This window comes from Rattus norvegicus, chromosome 4 (genome assembly GCF_021556685.1).
Source record: "Rattus norvegicus strain SHRSP/BbbUtx chromosome 4, alternate assembly SHRSP_T2T, whole genome shotgun sequence".
NCBI classification, from domain to species: Eukaryota; Metazoa; Chordata; class Mammalia; order Rodentia; family Muridae; genus Rattus; species Rattus norvegicus.
Window position 1 is genome coordinate 88,412,828 of NC_141537.1, and position 14,640 is coordinate 88,427,467.

At 41.8% G+C, this 14,640-nt stretch overlaps 1 protein-coding gene across 13 annotated transcripts in view; it reads left to right on the forward strand.

The window, feature by feature from the left end:
* Vopp1 (VOPP1 WW domain binding protein) overlaps nt 1-14,640 on the forward strand; it is a 69,275-nt gene that overhangs the window by 49,769 nt on the left and 4,866 nt on the right. For all 13 annotated transcript variants that reach the window (XM_087658119.1, NM_001108630.1, XM_087658111.1 and 10 more), the window contains 1 exon segment: nt 3,534-3,670. In XM_087658119.1, the coding sequence (XP_087514245.1) occupies nt 3,544-3,670 (127 nt within the window). In that variant the 5' untranslated portion in view covers nt 3,534-3,543.

Sequence of the window (14,640 nt, forward strand, 5' to 3'; positions counted from 1 at the left end):
TAAAGTCTCTGTGCCAGGCTCTAATACTGTGGTTTGGAGGAGAATGCGTTTAAGAGGCCCTGCCACCTGTAAAATCTTAAGCTGAGGGTTTTTTTGTCTATTTTTGTTTTTGTTTAAAGTCTAAATGCTGCCTCCCCTCCCGGTCCCACCTCACAGAATTCCCCCTTCCCCTTCTCTTCTGAGATGGGGTGCACCCTCTGGGTATCCCCTCACCCTGGTGCATCAAGTCTCTGCAGGGTTAGGAGAATCCTCTCCCACTGAGGCCAGACAGAGCAGCCCTGTTGGGGAAGGTTTGAATTAAATTTTCATGTTTAAGAACCGTGGCTGTGTGTGCCCTTTGTTAGCACTGTAAAGCACATGTTGGCAAGTGGAAAAGACAGGCAAGGATTCGGATGAAACTGCACTGGGAGGGTCCCATACCTCTCCTGGAATCGATCCAAGCCACAGGGTCTTGTGTCATTGCTGCCAGTCATCGGGACATTGCAGAATGGAGTACTGCCCCCATTAAAAGAGGAATTCGAAAGGCAAACTAAAATGAAGAAACTGGATTGCTTCTGACTTTAGAAACTGAAATCAACTTCTTCCAATCAGACCTTGAGAAACTTCCCCAAGTCTGCTGCACAACAGAGGAGTCTTGGTGGACAACTGCGTATGGGTCATTAGCCTTTAAAAAATGGCTTTTCCATTACATGCCACAACCCTCGCTCGCCCACGCAACATGAAGTTCATTTTCTTGGCCTTTTGTCATTTCCCCTTTTAGGAATAAGTCCTGAGGCTAATTTTTCATTAAGGAACAGATCTGTTACTGTGTGATACCAAAGCCACAAGTTGGTCTCCTGCCAAGTGACTCTCCTTGCTTCTGAAGTGTGAGGTACAGTGTCGTTTTTCATCTAGGAGAAAAAAAATTCCATTTGGCAGAGTAACCAGCATCTTGGCCTCTTCTCATGGTGAAGACCTGAGAGCCAGGGCTGTTAGAGTGGCCAGCGGTATCAACTGAGAAAGTAAATCTGTGCATATTCAACCTCTCTACACTTTCCACAAACGTACAAGGATATGTATTGTGGGACTTAACGTTAATGGTAAGGTAATTAGCTTTAAAAGGCTAGTCCGGCTGGGCTGCTGTCACTGACCTAGGCTGCCTAGGAGGCTAAAGCAGGAGAGTCTCATATTCAAAACCTGCTTGGACTACCAAGTGCATTCATGCCAACATGAGCAAGGTAATGAGACTCTACCTGAAAGTAAACATGTACAAAGGGTTGAGGATATAGGACGACTGGACTTGTAAAGATGGGCAGAGTGGAAGGGGAAAGGGAGAGTGGGGAAAAGACAGACAGGCAGACAGACAGACACGAGAGAGAGAGACAGACAGACAGACAGAGACAGACATGAGAGATGAGAGGGGGAGAGAGGGAGAGGGAGAGAGAGAGAGACCCTTCGTGATTCCAGCATTCTTGCTGATGAGTTTCTTGACCTCTGAACCCATTTCCTGAGTCTAGCCAGAGCTATCTCTGTCATGTCTTACCTGAACTTGCCCTGCTTTAGATCTCTTTACCTGTGTCCTTCTTCTCACAAGACTTCCTGTTTTCCCTCTTCTCATCTTTTAGAACCTAGCTCAAATATGGCTGAAAGAGAATAATTGTTCTTTCTTTTTTGGGGGGAGAGATGCTTTTTAAGACAGGGTTTCTCTGTGTAATGCTGTGTCCTGGTACTTGCTCTGTAGATCAGGCTGGCCTCATACTCAGATATCCACCTGCCTTTGCCTCACAAGTGCTGAGATTGCTACCACCAAATTATTTGTCCATTCTTATGTACAACAGATATCTTTGTGTAAACTTCCCAGTGCACTGACTTACACACTTAAAGTGAAATGATAAACTTTGATACAGATAATATATTACACAGGTCTATTCTTCCAATCTTCATTTTTCTTATCACTTGATATGAATAAAGAGTTGTATACATTTGCCACTCAGTTCTCCCCTCTTCTATTAAAATTGAAGTTCACTGAGGTGTGGGGAAGGGACTTTACCTACTGTCTTAGGATTTCTATTGCTGTGATAAAACACCAAGATTAAAAGCAGTATGAGTAAGAAGGAAGGGATTTATTTCATCTTATAACTCTCAGGCCATACTCCATCACTGAGGGTCAGAACAGGACCCGAAGCAGAAGCCATGAAGGAGAATTGCTTACTGGCTCGCTCCTCATGGCTTTCTCAGCCTGCTTTCTTATATAGGCCAAGTCCAACTGCCCAGGGGTGGCACTGCAAAGGGTTCACTTGTCCCTCCCACATTAAGCAATCAAGAAAATGCCCATAGATTTTTCCTACAGAGAATCTAATAGACACATTTTCTCAATTAATATTCTCTCTCCAAAAAATATGTCTGCATTTGTGTAAAATTGGCAAAAACCAACCAACATTTACTTTACCCCCCCCCACTGAGTTATAGACATTAGGTGCTGAATAGTTACTTGTCAAATAAATAATAAATTGAGAGAACACAAAGACTATAATTTCAGCCTTTTCCTGAGTCATCTCTGCCAGTGTCTGTTTTAAATCCCTGCTCAGTATTCCAAGATTCTCTGGTAAGTCCCTACTGACTGACTCATGGCCTTGACCTTAGTCATATTACTATTCTCAAAGGTCCATCACATGCTCTTGTCTTCAACTCTTTTTTAACACATTGTCTGGGGTCATTAGCCATGACCAACCCTGCTGTGTGACAGACCCAGAGTATAGGCATGTTGTGTGGAGTTCTAGAAAGTTCCATGGGCCAGAGATGGACAAGAATTTATCAGTTTTGCCTGGAATTGCCCTTGGCTGATGATTTACTGGTCAACGAGAATCTTAGATGGTTTAGACCAACGTCTTATCTGTAAAGCACACATTTTCTTTGCCTGCTAGACAAAGGTCAAGATCAAGATATGGAATGTAATCAGACTGGGGTTTTCTTAGTATTCTTCTAGTTTGCTGACCGTGTTCCTCTATCTTCCTATATTTCCCTAGTGATTTAACAGATGCCTTATTAAATTATTAAACGTTCACGTCATAACATAGAAAGGTGCTAGAAAGGATTAATGTACATTTATGTGGTTTTTGAAGTGTTGGACTTGGAAATGTTGAAACAGTAACAGAGACTAGATTTGGCAGTGTCTTCTGTTTAAAATGTGTTTGGTCACCAATCCTTTGAAACCGATCACCTGAAGCCACTGTGACACAGGTTTTTTTTTTTTTTTCAAGCCTCTCAGTGTTAGTAGCTTCTACTCTGGGGATGCCTCGGAGGTTAGCAGGATGAGTATCTCACTGGTGTCATCCACAAGAGAAGTGTCCCGAGCTGAAACAATCCAGAGACACCCAAGGCTAGTTGCATGTCCTCCTTGCTGGAGGCTTCTCACCGCTTGCTGGATCTCTGTGCTTTGCCACTGAGGAGTAGTGTTCCAGGGACCCTGGAGAATCCTCAGGCCTTTTTGTCAGTGTCTAGCCCGGCCTCAGCCTGTGACTTGAACTCTGACTTTGTGTCTGTGTTCTCTGCAGGTTCCTGCTGATGATGGGTGTGCTGTTCTGTTGTGGAGCTGGCTTCTTCATCCGCCGGCGCATGTATCCACCACCGCTCATTGAGGAGCCCACATTCAACGTGTCCTATACCAGGCAGCCACCAAATCCTGCTCCAGGTCAGCCAGCCTCATCCTTGTGTGTCCTCCTTATAATTCGTGTGACCTCTTCAGGCATTTGGTATGCCCCAGAGTGTACTAGAAGAGATATATCAGGCTCTTTGACCACTTAAATCCTGATGAGCAATTTTATTATTTGTTCCTGCTGGTAGCAATGCAGCATATGTGTGTATCATCTGTCCTTATTTTGTTAGTGATGTACCTTCTGTGGGCCAGCCCTGGCAGTTCTTCTTTCTTCTTTGTTCTCTCTTGAAGTAGCAGAGGCGGAAGAGTGTTTGCAGGGGCAAAATTTGGTCTTGAGAGATATTTAGGGTTGTTGTTTAATAGTAAAATGTGTACCTACCTAAAAATCTAAGTCACTTTGCTGCTGTTGTTTCTGACCTGCCTGAGTTTCTCTGAGGTCAGAAACTATAGTCTTGGCCTTAGATGTTTAGTACTTCATCATAAAACAGCAGCAAGGGATTAAGTAAAGGGTTAAGTGCTAGGGCCTTTTCCCTCTTGTCCAGAAGCCTCTCACTTGTCAGGCTTAGAGGAGGTTGAGAGCAATAAACTTCTATTGAACCAGGAGAAGAGAGTCCTGCTCACAGAAGGAAAACTTTCACACAACCAAATATGGAAAAAAAACCATAAATTCATATACACATTCATATATACACATTCAAACCAACTGGGCTCACCTTACATACTGATCTCATAATTAGATTCTTACCAGACACACACACATCCGTACTTACATATGTTTATGAAGCAAAAGACCAAGCACCAGTGCAGAAAGCACTCACTCATTCTGGATGAATAAATGAGTTCAGATCTTTATTTCATAGAGAAAGGGAAAGCTTCTACACTTTTATTGCTAAATGAATCAAACCTAAGTCTGTAAGAAGAAAGCTTTGTCCTCTTTGGTAAGACTGAGCCTGCCTTGCTATAAGAAAAGCCTGTTCTGTCCCATGGTAAGGAGAAGCCTGCCTGATCTGGTCCTTCTGCTCACTCTGCAGCTTCTTCTCTTTTCATCTTTCCCTCTGCGTTCTGCGTTCTACATATTGCTCTCTTAATTTTTTAAGTTGCCTTATAATTTCTAAGTTATTCTACTCTGAATTCTGCTCCTAATTTTGCTCTCTCTTCCTGCTCTGATGTGACAATGATAATGTCCTTACTCTCATTGCCTTTACCCCCAATGCCATGCCTGCCAATACAATCTTTCCTAGTCTTTCATACCTTTTCTAGGAGAATAGATCACATGGTTTTCCAAGCATCCCCTTTTTATAAAAGTTCACTAGAAGTTCTAACATAAGTTCAAATCATATATTGAGTAAGAAGTATACAAGAGAGAATGTTTACATGCACACTCACTAACAGTAATTAATTGTAGAGCAGCAGGAAACATCTTTATAGAAGTTACCATTGGCCTTGTAGAACATATTACCTGAAGCAATATTTCAATCAAAGTAATCAAAGAGAATTAACTCTATCTTAGTTCTTACAAGACAATTTTTCCCTAACTGTATACATCTCCCACATACTGTAGTAGTTGGTTCTGCCTCCCCTCTAGGCACAAGCTGGTATGGGGGTTTTGACAGTGTCTCTGAAGTCCCCTTCCTTGAAAGGAGCCTTCTCAACATGGAGAGTTGCAAGGTGCCAGAAGGTGGCAGAGTAGGCAGGCACTATTGCCCATCCCGGTCCTGGACTGGAGATTTTGTTTGGTGAATTTCAGGGCCAGTATGTTGGTCGCATTCACACCCCTGTGCTCCCAGGCACACTAAGGTAGATGACCGGACTTGGAGGGGCAGTTCCTACCTTTTGTAACATTTCTATTATACAGAACGAGTAAGTCCTATAAATCTACTCTACATCATATGAGCTATTATGAACAAAACTGTAGTTAAAAACTTGCTTGGAAAATATTCACTTAGAGACTAGGGCTTATGTATTTTTATTATTGTACAAATGCTAATAGTAAGTTAGATGACAGAGGATGTCTATAGGATATGTTATAGCATGGGCCATGGTGATTTCATGGATGCTACCTTCAGACCCATCAGACTGCAATCAATAAATAAGCACAGTATTCAATTTGTCCATCATGATTAAAATGGAATTGAGGAGTGGGAGGGTTGAATATAATTCAGTCTGCCCTGCTTTCCTGGTGACGTGTTCAAGGTGCAAAGAGAATTGTTCTTCCACAGTTTTCTTCTACCTGACACCTGGCAGGGTTTTTTCTTTTTTAAGATTATCACCAAGAAAGATGTGAATGTGTGTTTTCCAGTTCACTGGCAGCCACACCTTCAACTTTCACCCGAGTTTAGCATCAGTTTGTATTCACATATGGATCTCATTCTTTTAGCTTTGAAGTTTGTGCTCTGTCAGAATGTAAAATACAAATTTTCATTTAAAACATGAAATGGCTTAACATTAGTACCATTAATCAGTGGCTTTCATCTGGATCCATCACTCTCGGATAGAGAAAAGGCATGCAGGACACATGTCCTTCATGTCCAGAGCTGGCCCAGTGTCAGGATCGATGCTTCTATAGTCATCCAAACTAGAGCCAATATGGGGAGCAGGTGATAAGTGAGAGCCACACTTTTGTCTGTGCAGCTCACCTTGAGTGCCCTGTAGTATCCGAGTATCGTCAGAGGAGAACGCGTTACGGTCACTCACATTTCTCATTTTTACAGCAAATGTCAGTGGAAATTTGGTCTCACTTTGGCCACACCCAGTAAATCAGAAGATCTTACCAAATTTTATTTAGAAACCTGTATTTTTTTCTGAGAAACCTTTGCTGCCTGTTTTCACAGTTAATAGTCTCACTCTGCCCCTCTCTGCCTTCTAAGGAAAAAAAGGAACACATGGTTGGAGCTAAAACTACAACTTAGTTCTCTGAATCCAGCTTTGAGGACAGAGACCTGATGATTATCTAGATGCCTCCCACTGTTGGTTTAGGATTAACTTCCCAACACTTAACTTTATGGAGGAAAGATGATAACAACCATGACTGGCTCCACTCTTTCCTAAGTATGCATGCTGAGTTCCTCAGGTTCCTCCATGCTCATTTCATGGCTTGCACCCCAGTGAAGTAGCCCAAAGCACACACACAAATGACTATCAGCCCTCTACATATAGGTTCCATGTCTGCAGATTTACCTAACCGCCAGTCAGGAGTATATGAAGAAACGTTATATCCTTTCTGAACATGCATAGACTTTTCTTGATATTAGACAATATAGTATTAACAGACATTTGTATAGTAATTATATTTCTCTGGAATTTTGAATAATCTAGAGCTGATTTAATATATATAGAAAGATGTTTGTGCTTATACACTGTGCCATTTGATACAAGAAACTTAAACATCTGCAGATTTGGCTGCCTATAATGGGTTCTCCATGCCAAAGATGATTATGTATAGTTACTATACTGGTTAGTTTTACATCAACTCGACACAAGCTAGAGTCATCAGAGAAGTGCGAGCTTCCATTGAGAAATACTCCATAAGATCTGCCTGTAGGCAAACTGGTAGGGCATTTTCTTAACTGGTGATTCACTGAGGGGCGACCAGCCTATTGTGGGTCGTGCTATCCCTGAGCTTGTCCTGAATTCTGTAAGAAAGCAGGCTGAGCAAACCATGAGGAACACACCAGTAAGCAGCACTCCTCATGGTCTCTCATCAGTGCCTGCCTCCAGGTTCCTGCTCTGCTGAAGTTCCTGTCCAGACTTCCTTTGGTGATGAGCTGTGATGTGGAAGTGTAAGCCAAATAAATACCTTCCTCCCCGTGCTTTGATCATGGTGTTTCATCACACCAATAGTAACCCTAACTAAGGTACTTACTAACCATAATAGAGACAAAGTCGGAGTACCTATAAACCAAGTGAATTGAAAACTTCATCTGATGTTCAGAATAAAGACGTAGGCGCATTTACTGAAGCTGAGCTGGGAAAGGGGTTGCAGACAAGATTAGTAGATGAGACTGTGTGGCAGTCAGACTCTTTAAAATGTCCCTGGAGACTCATGAGCGTCACTATTTTAAATAGCCACTTTAGTCACAGTGGGTGTAAGAGTCTACATCAGGAGGGTCACCAAGTTTTGTTTTGTTTTGTTTTTTAAAGTGTCTTCGAAACCATCAAAGGCCATTGTTCAATCTGCCAATGGGCAGATGCCAAGGACTAAGGACCACTAAGTGTCCTACCTCTTCTGAGTTGTTTTCATGTGGCTAAGAGTCAGAATGAGGGAGGTGAGGTTTTACACCATCCCATCCATGGTCTGGTGGTTCCTGGAGGCATTCAGAAACACAGTGCCCTTATTTTATTTTACAACCACCCATGTTGCAGACCCCATGGGAGTTAAAGGATCCCCCTTGCAGGAGACAAGGATTTAAGTTCCTAGCACCATTTATCCCAAATTCCTTTTCTTTCTTTTTTTCCCCCCCTCAGGATTTCAGCATAAATTTATTTTCTATGTCTTTAAGATGTATTTATTGTTTTTATTATATCATAGATTCCCATTAAGGGACTGGGGAATAAATATATTTCTTTTTTTTAATTTTTTTTTATTAACTTGAATATTTCTTATATACATTTCGAGTGTTATTCTCTTTCCCGGTTTCCGGGCAAACATCCCCCTCCCCCCTCCCCTTCCTTATGGGTGTTCCCCTCCCAACCCTCCCCCCATTGCCGCCCTCCCCCCATAGACTAGTTCACTGGGGGTTCAGTCTTAGCAGGACCCAGGGCTTCCCCTTCCACTGGTGCTCTTACTAGGATATTCATTGCTACCTATGGGGTCAGAGTCCAGGGTCAGTCCATGTATAGTCTTTAGGTAGTGGCTTAGTCCCTAGAAGCTCTGGTTGCTTGGCATTGTTGTACTTTTGGGGTCTCGAGCCCCTTCAAGCTCTTCCAGTTCTTTCTCTGATTCCTTCAACAGGGGACCTATTCTCAGTTCAGTGGTTTGCTGCTGGCATTCGCCTCTGTATTTGCTGTATTCTGGCTGTGTCTCTCAGGAGCGATCTACATCCGGCTCCTGTTGGTCTGCACTTCTTTGCTTCATCCATCTTGTCTAATTGGGTGGCTGTATATGTATGGGCCACATGTGGGGCAGGCTCTGAATGGGTGTTCCTTCAGTCTCTGTTTTAATCTTTGCCTCTCCCTTCCCTGCCAAGGGTATTCTTTTTCCTCATTTAAAGAAGGAGTGAAGCATTCACATTTTGATCATCCATCTTGAGTTTCGTTTGTTCTAGGGATCTAGGGTAATTCAAGCATTTGGGCTAATAGCCACTTATCAATGAGTGCATACCATGTATGTCTTTCTGTGATTGGGTTAGCTCACTCAGGATGATATTTTCCAGTTCCAACCATTTGCCTACGAATTTCATAAACTCGTTGTTTTTGATACCTGAGTAATATTCCATTGTGTAGATGTACCACATTTTCTGTATCCATTCCTCTGTTGAAGGGCATCTGGGTTCTTTCCAGCTTCTGGCTATTATACATAAGGCTGCGATGAACATAGTAGAGCACGTGTCTCTTTTATATGTTGAGGCATCTTTTGGGTATATGCCCAAGAGAGGTATAGCTGGATCCTCAGGCAGTTCAATGTCCAATTTTCTGAGGAACCTCCAGACTGATTTCCAGAATGGTTTTACCAGTCTGCAATCCCACCAACAATGGAGGAGTGTTCCTCTTTCTCCACATCCTCGCCAGCATCTGCTGTCACCTGAGTTTTTGATCTTAGCCATTCTCACTGGTGTGAGGTGAAATCTCAGGGTTGTTTTGATTTGCATTTCCCTTATGACTAAAGATGCTGAACATTTCTTTAGGTGTTTCTCAGCCATTCGGCATTCCTCAGCTGTGAATTCTTTGTTTAGCTCGGAACCCCATTTTGTAATAGGGTTATTTGTTTCCTTGTGGTCTAACTTCTTGAGTTCTTTGTATATTTTGGATATAAGGCCTCTATCTGTTGTAGGATTGGTAAAGATCTTTTCCCAATCTGTTGGTTGCCGTTTTGTCCTAACCACAGTGTCCTTTGCCTTACAGAAGCTTTGCAGTTTTATGAGATCCCATTTGTCGATTCTTGATCTTAGAGCATAAGCCATTGGTGTTTTGTTCAGGAAATTTTTTCCAGTGCCCATGTGTTCCAGATGCTTCCCTAGTTTTTCTTCTATTAGTTTGAGTGTGTCTGGTTTGATGTGGAGGTCCTTGATCCACTTGGACTTAAGCTTTGTACAGGGTGATAAGCATGGATCGATCTGCATTCTTCTACATGTTGCCCTCCAGTTGAACCAGCACCATTTGCTGAAAATGCTATCTTTTTTCCATTGGATGGTTTTGGCTCCTTTGTCAAAAATCAAGTGACCATAGGTGTGTGGGTTCATTTCTGGGTCTTCAATTCTATTCCATTGGTCTATCTGTCTGTCTCTGTACCAATACCATGCAGTTTTTATCACTATTGCTCTGTAATACTGCTTGAGTTCAGGGATAGTGATTCCCCCTGAAGTCCTTTTATTGTTGAGGATAGCTTTAGCTATCCTGGGTTTTTTGTTATTCCAGATGAATTTGCAAATTGTTCTGTCTAACTCTTTGAAGAATTGGATTGGTATTTTGATGGGGATTGCATTGAATCTGTAGATTGCTTTTGGTAAAATGGCCATTTTTACTATATTAATCCTGCCAATCCATGAGCATGGGAGATCTTTCCATCTTCTGAGGTCTTCTTCAATTTCTTTCCTCAGTGTCTTGAAGTTCTTATTGTACAGATCTTTTACTTGCTTGGTTAAAGTCACACCGAGGTACTTTATATTATTTGGGTCTATTATGAAGGGTGTCGTTTCCCTAATTTCTTTCTCGGCTTGTTTCTCTTTTGTATAGAGGAAGGCAACTGATTTATTTGAGTTAATTTTATACCCAGCCACTTTGCTGAAGTTGTTTATCAGCTTTAGTAGTTCTCTGGTGGAACTTTTGGGATCACTTAAATATACTATCATGTCATCTGCACCTCTTCTTTTCGGATCTGTATCCCCTTGATCTCCTTTTGTTGTCTGATTGCTCTGGCTAGAACTTCAAGAACTATATTGAATAAGTAGGGAGAGAGTGGGCAGCCTTGTCTAGTCCCTGATTTTAGTGGGATTGCTTCAAGTTTCTCTCCATTTACTTTAATGTTAGCAACTGGTTTGCTGTATAAGGCTTTTACTATGTTTAGGTATGGGCCTTGAATTCCTATTCTTTCCAGGACTTTTATCATGAAGGGGTGTTGAATTTTGTCAAATGCTTTCTCAGCATCTAATGAAATGATCATGTGGTTTTGTTCTTTCAGTTTGTTTATATAATGGATCACGTTGATGGTTTTCCGTATATTAAACCATCCCTGCATGCCTGGGATGAAGCCTACTTGATCATGGTGGATGATTGTTTTGATGTGCTCTTGAATTCGGTTTGCCAGAATTTTATTGAGTATTTTTGCGTCGATATTCATAAGGGAAATTGGTCTGAAGTTCTCTTTCTTTGTTGTGTCTTTGTGTGGTTTAGGTATAAGAGTAATTGTGGCTTCGTAGAAGGAATTCGGTAGTGCTCCATCTGTTTCAATTTTGTGGAATAGTTTGGATAATATTGGTATGAGGTCTTCTATGAAGGTTTGATAGAATTCTGCACTAAACCCGTCTGGACCTGGGCTCTTTTTGGTTGGGAGACCTTTAATGACTGCTTCTATTTCCTTAGGAGTTATGGGGTTGTTTAACTGGTTTATCTGTTCCTGATTTAACTTCGATACCTGGTATCTGTCTAGGAAATTGTCCATTTCCTCAAGATTTTCAAATTTTGTTGAATATAGGTTTTTATAGTAAGATCTGATGATTTTTTGAATTTCCTCTGAATCTGTAGTTATGTCTCCCTTTTCATTTCTGATTTTGTTAATTTGGACGCACTCTCTGTGTCCTCTCCTTAGTCTGGCTAAGGGTTTATCTATCTTGTTGATTTTCTCAAAGAACCAACTTTTGGTTCTGTTGATTCTTTCTATGGTCCTTTTTGTTTCTACTTGGTTGATTTCAGCTCTGAGTTTGATCATTTCCTGCCTTCTACTCCTCCTGGGTGTATTTGCTTATTTTTGTTCTAGAGCTTTTAGGTGTGCTGTCAAGCTGCTGACATATGCTCTTTCCTGTTTCTTTCTGCAGGCACTCAGCGCTATGAGTTTTCCTCTTAGCACAGCTTTCATTGTGTCCCATAAGTTTGGGTATGTTGTATCTTCATTTTCATTAAATTCTAAAAAGTTTTTAATTTCTTTCTTTATTTCTTCCTTGACCAGGTTATCATTGAGTAGAGCATTGTTCAATTTCCACGTATATGTGGGCATTCTTCCCTTATTGTTATTGAAGACCAGTTTTAGGCCGTGGTGGTCCGATAGCACGCATGGGATTATTTCTATCTTTCTGTACCTGTTGAGGCCCGTTTTTGACCAATTATATGGTCAATTTTGGAGAAAGTACCATGAGGAGCTGAGAAGAAGGTATATCCTTTTGCTTTAGGATAGAATGTTCTATAAAAATCCGTTAAGTCCATTTGGCTCATGACTTCTCTTAGTCTGTCGACATCACTGTTTAATTTCTGTTTCCATGATCTGTCCATTAATGAGAGTGGTGTGTTGAAATCTCCCACTATTATTGTGTGAGGTGCAATGTGTGTTTTGAGCTTTAGTAAGGTTTCTTTTACGTATGTAGGTGCCCTTGTATTTGGGGCATAGATATTTAGGATTGAGAGTTCATCTTGGTGGATTTTTCCTTTGATGAATACGAAGTGTCCTTCCTTATCTTTTTTATGACTTTTAGTTGGAAATTGATTTTATTTGATATTAGAATGGCTACTCCAGCTTGCTTCTTCTGACCATTTGCTTGGAAAGTTGTTTTCCAGCCTTTCACTCTGAGGTAGTGTCTGTCTTTGTCTCTGAGGTGTGTTTCCTGTAGGCAGCAGAATGCAGGGTCCTCGTTGCGTATCCAGTTTGTTAATCTATGTCTTTTTATTGGGGAGTTGAGGCCATTGATATTGAGAGATATTAAGGAATAGTGATTATTGCTTCCCGTTATATTCATATTTGGATGTGAGGTTATGTTTGTGTGCTTTCATTCTCTTTGTTTTGTTGCCAAGACGATTAGTTTCTTGCTTCTTCTAGGGTATAGCTTGCCTCCTTATGTTGGGCTTTACCATTTATTATCCTTTGTAGTGCTGGATTTGTAGAAAGATATTGTGTAAATTTGGTTTTGTCATGGAATATCTTGGTTTCTCCATCAATGTTAATTGAGAGTTTTGCTGGATACAGTAACCTGGGCTGGCATTTGTGTTCTCTTAGGGTCTGTATGACATCAGTCCAGGATCTTCTGGCCTTCATAGTTTCTGGCGAGAAGTCTGGTGTGATTCTGATAGGTCTCCCTTTATATGTTACTTGACCTTTTTCACTTACTGCTTTTAATATTCTTTCTTTATTTTGTGCGTTTGGTGTTTTGACAATTATGTGACGGGAGGTGTTTCTTTTCTGGTCCAATCTATTTGGAGTTCTGTAGGCTTCTTGTATGTCTATGGGTATCTCTTTTTTTAGGTTAGGGAAGTTTTCTTCTATGATTTTGTTGAAGATATTTACTGGTCCTTTGAGCTGGGAGTCTTCACTCTCTTCTATACCTATTATCCTTAGGTTTGATCTTCTCATTGAGTCCTGGATTTCCTGTATGTTTTGGACCAGTAGCTTTTTCCGCTTTACATTATCTTTGACAGTTGAGTCAATGATTTCTATGGAATCTTCTGCTCCTGAGATTCTCTCTTCCATCTCTTGTATTCTGTTGGTGAAGCTTGTATCTACAGCTCCTTGTCTCTTCTTTTGGTTTTCTATATCCAGGGTTGTTTCCATGTGTTCTTTCTTGATTGCTTCTATTTCCATTTTTAATTCCTTCAACTGTTTGATTGTGTTTTCCTGGAATTCTTTCAGGGATTTTTGTGTCTCCTCTCTATGGGCTTCTACTTGTTTATTTATGTTTTCCTGGAATTCTTTCAGGGATTTTTGTGTCTCCTCTCTATGGGCTTCTACTTGTTGATTTATGTTTTCCTGGAATTCTTTCAGGGATTTTTGCGATTCTTTCAGGCATTTTTGCGATTCCTCTCTGTAGGCTTCTACTTGTTCTCTAAGGGAGTTCTTCATGTCTTTCTTGAAGTCCTCCAGCATCATGATCAAATATGATTTTGAAAATAGATCTTGCTTTTCTGGTGTGTGTGGATATTCCATGTTTGTTTTGATGGGAGAATTGGGCTCCGATGGTGCCATGTAGTCTTGGTTTCTGTTGCTTGGGTTCCTGCGCTTGCCTCTCGCCATCAGATTATCTCTAGTGTTACTTTGTTCTGCTATTTCTGACAGTGGCTAGTCTGTCCTATAAGCCTGTGTGTCAGGAGTGCTGTAGACCTGTTTTCCTCTCTTTCAGTCAGTTATGGGGACAGAGTGTTCTGCTTTCGGGCGTGTCGTTTTTCCTCTCTACAGGTCTTCAGCTGTTCCTGTGGGCCTGTGTCTTGAGTTCACCAGGCAGCTTTCTTGCAGCAGAAAAGTTGGTCTTACCTGTGGTCCTGAGGCTGAAGTTCGCTCGTGGGGTGCTGCCCAGGGGCTCTCTGCAGCGGCAGCAACCAGGAAGACCTGTGCCGCCCCTTCCGGGAACTTCAGTGCACCAGGGTTCCAGATGGTCTTTGGCTTTTTCCTCTGGCGTCCGAGATGTGTGTGCAGGGAGCAGTCTCTTCTGGTTTCCCAGGCTTGTCTGCCTCTCTGAAGGTTTAGCTCTCCTTCCCACGGGATTTGGGTGCAGAGAACTGTTTATCCGGTCTGTTTCTTTCAGGTTCCGGCGGTGTCTCAGGCAGGGGTCCTGCCGCTCCTGGGCCCTCCCCCACGGGAGCCCAGAGGCCTTATACAGTTTCCTCTTGGGCCAGGGATGTGGGCAGGGGTGAGCAGAGTTGGTGCTCTCTTC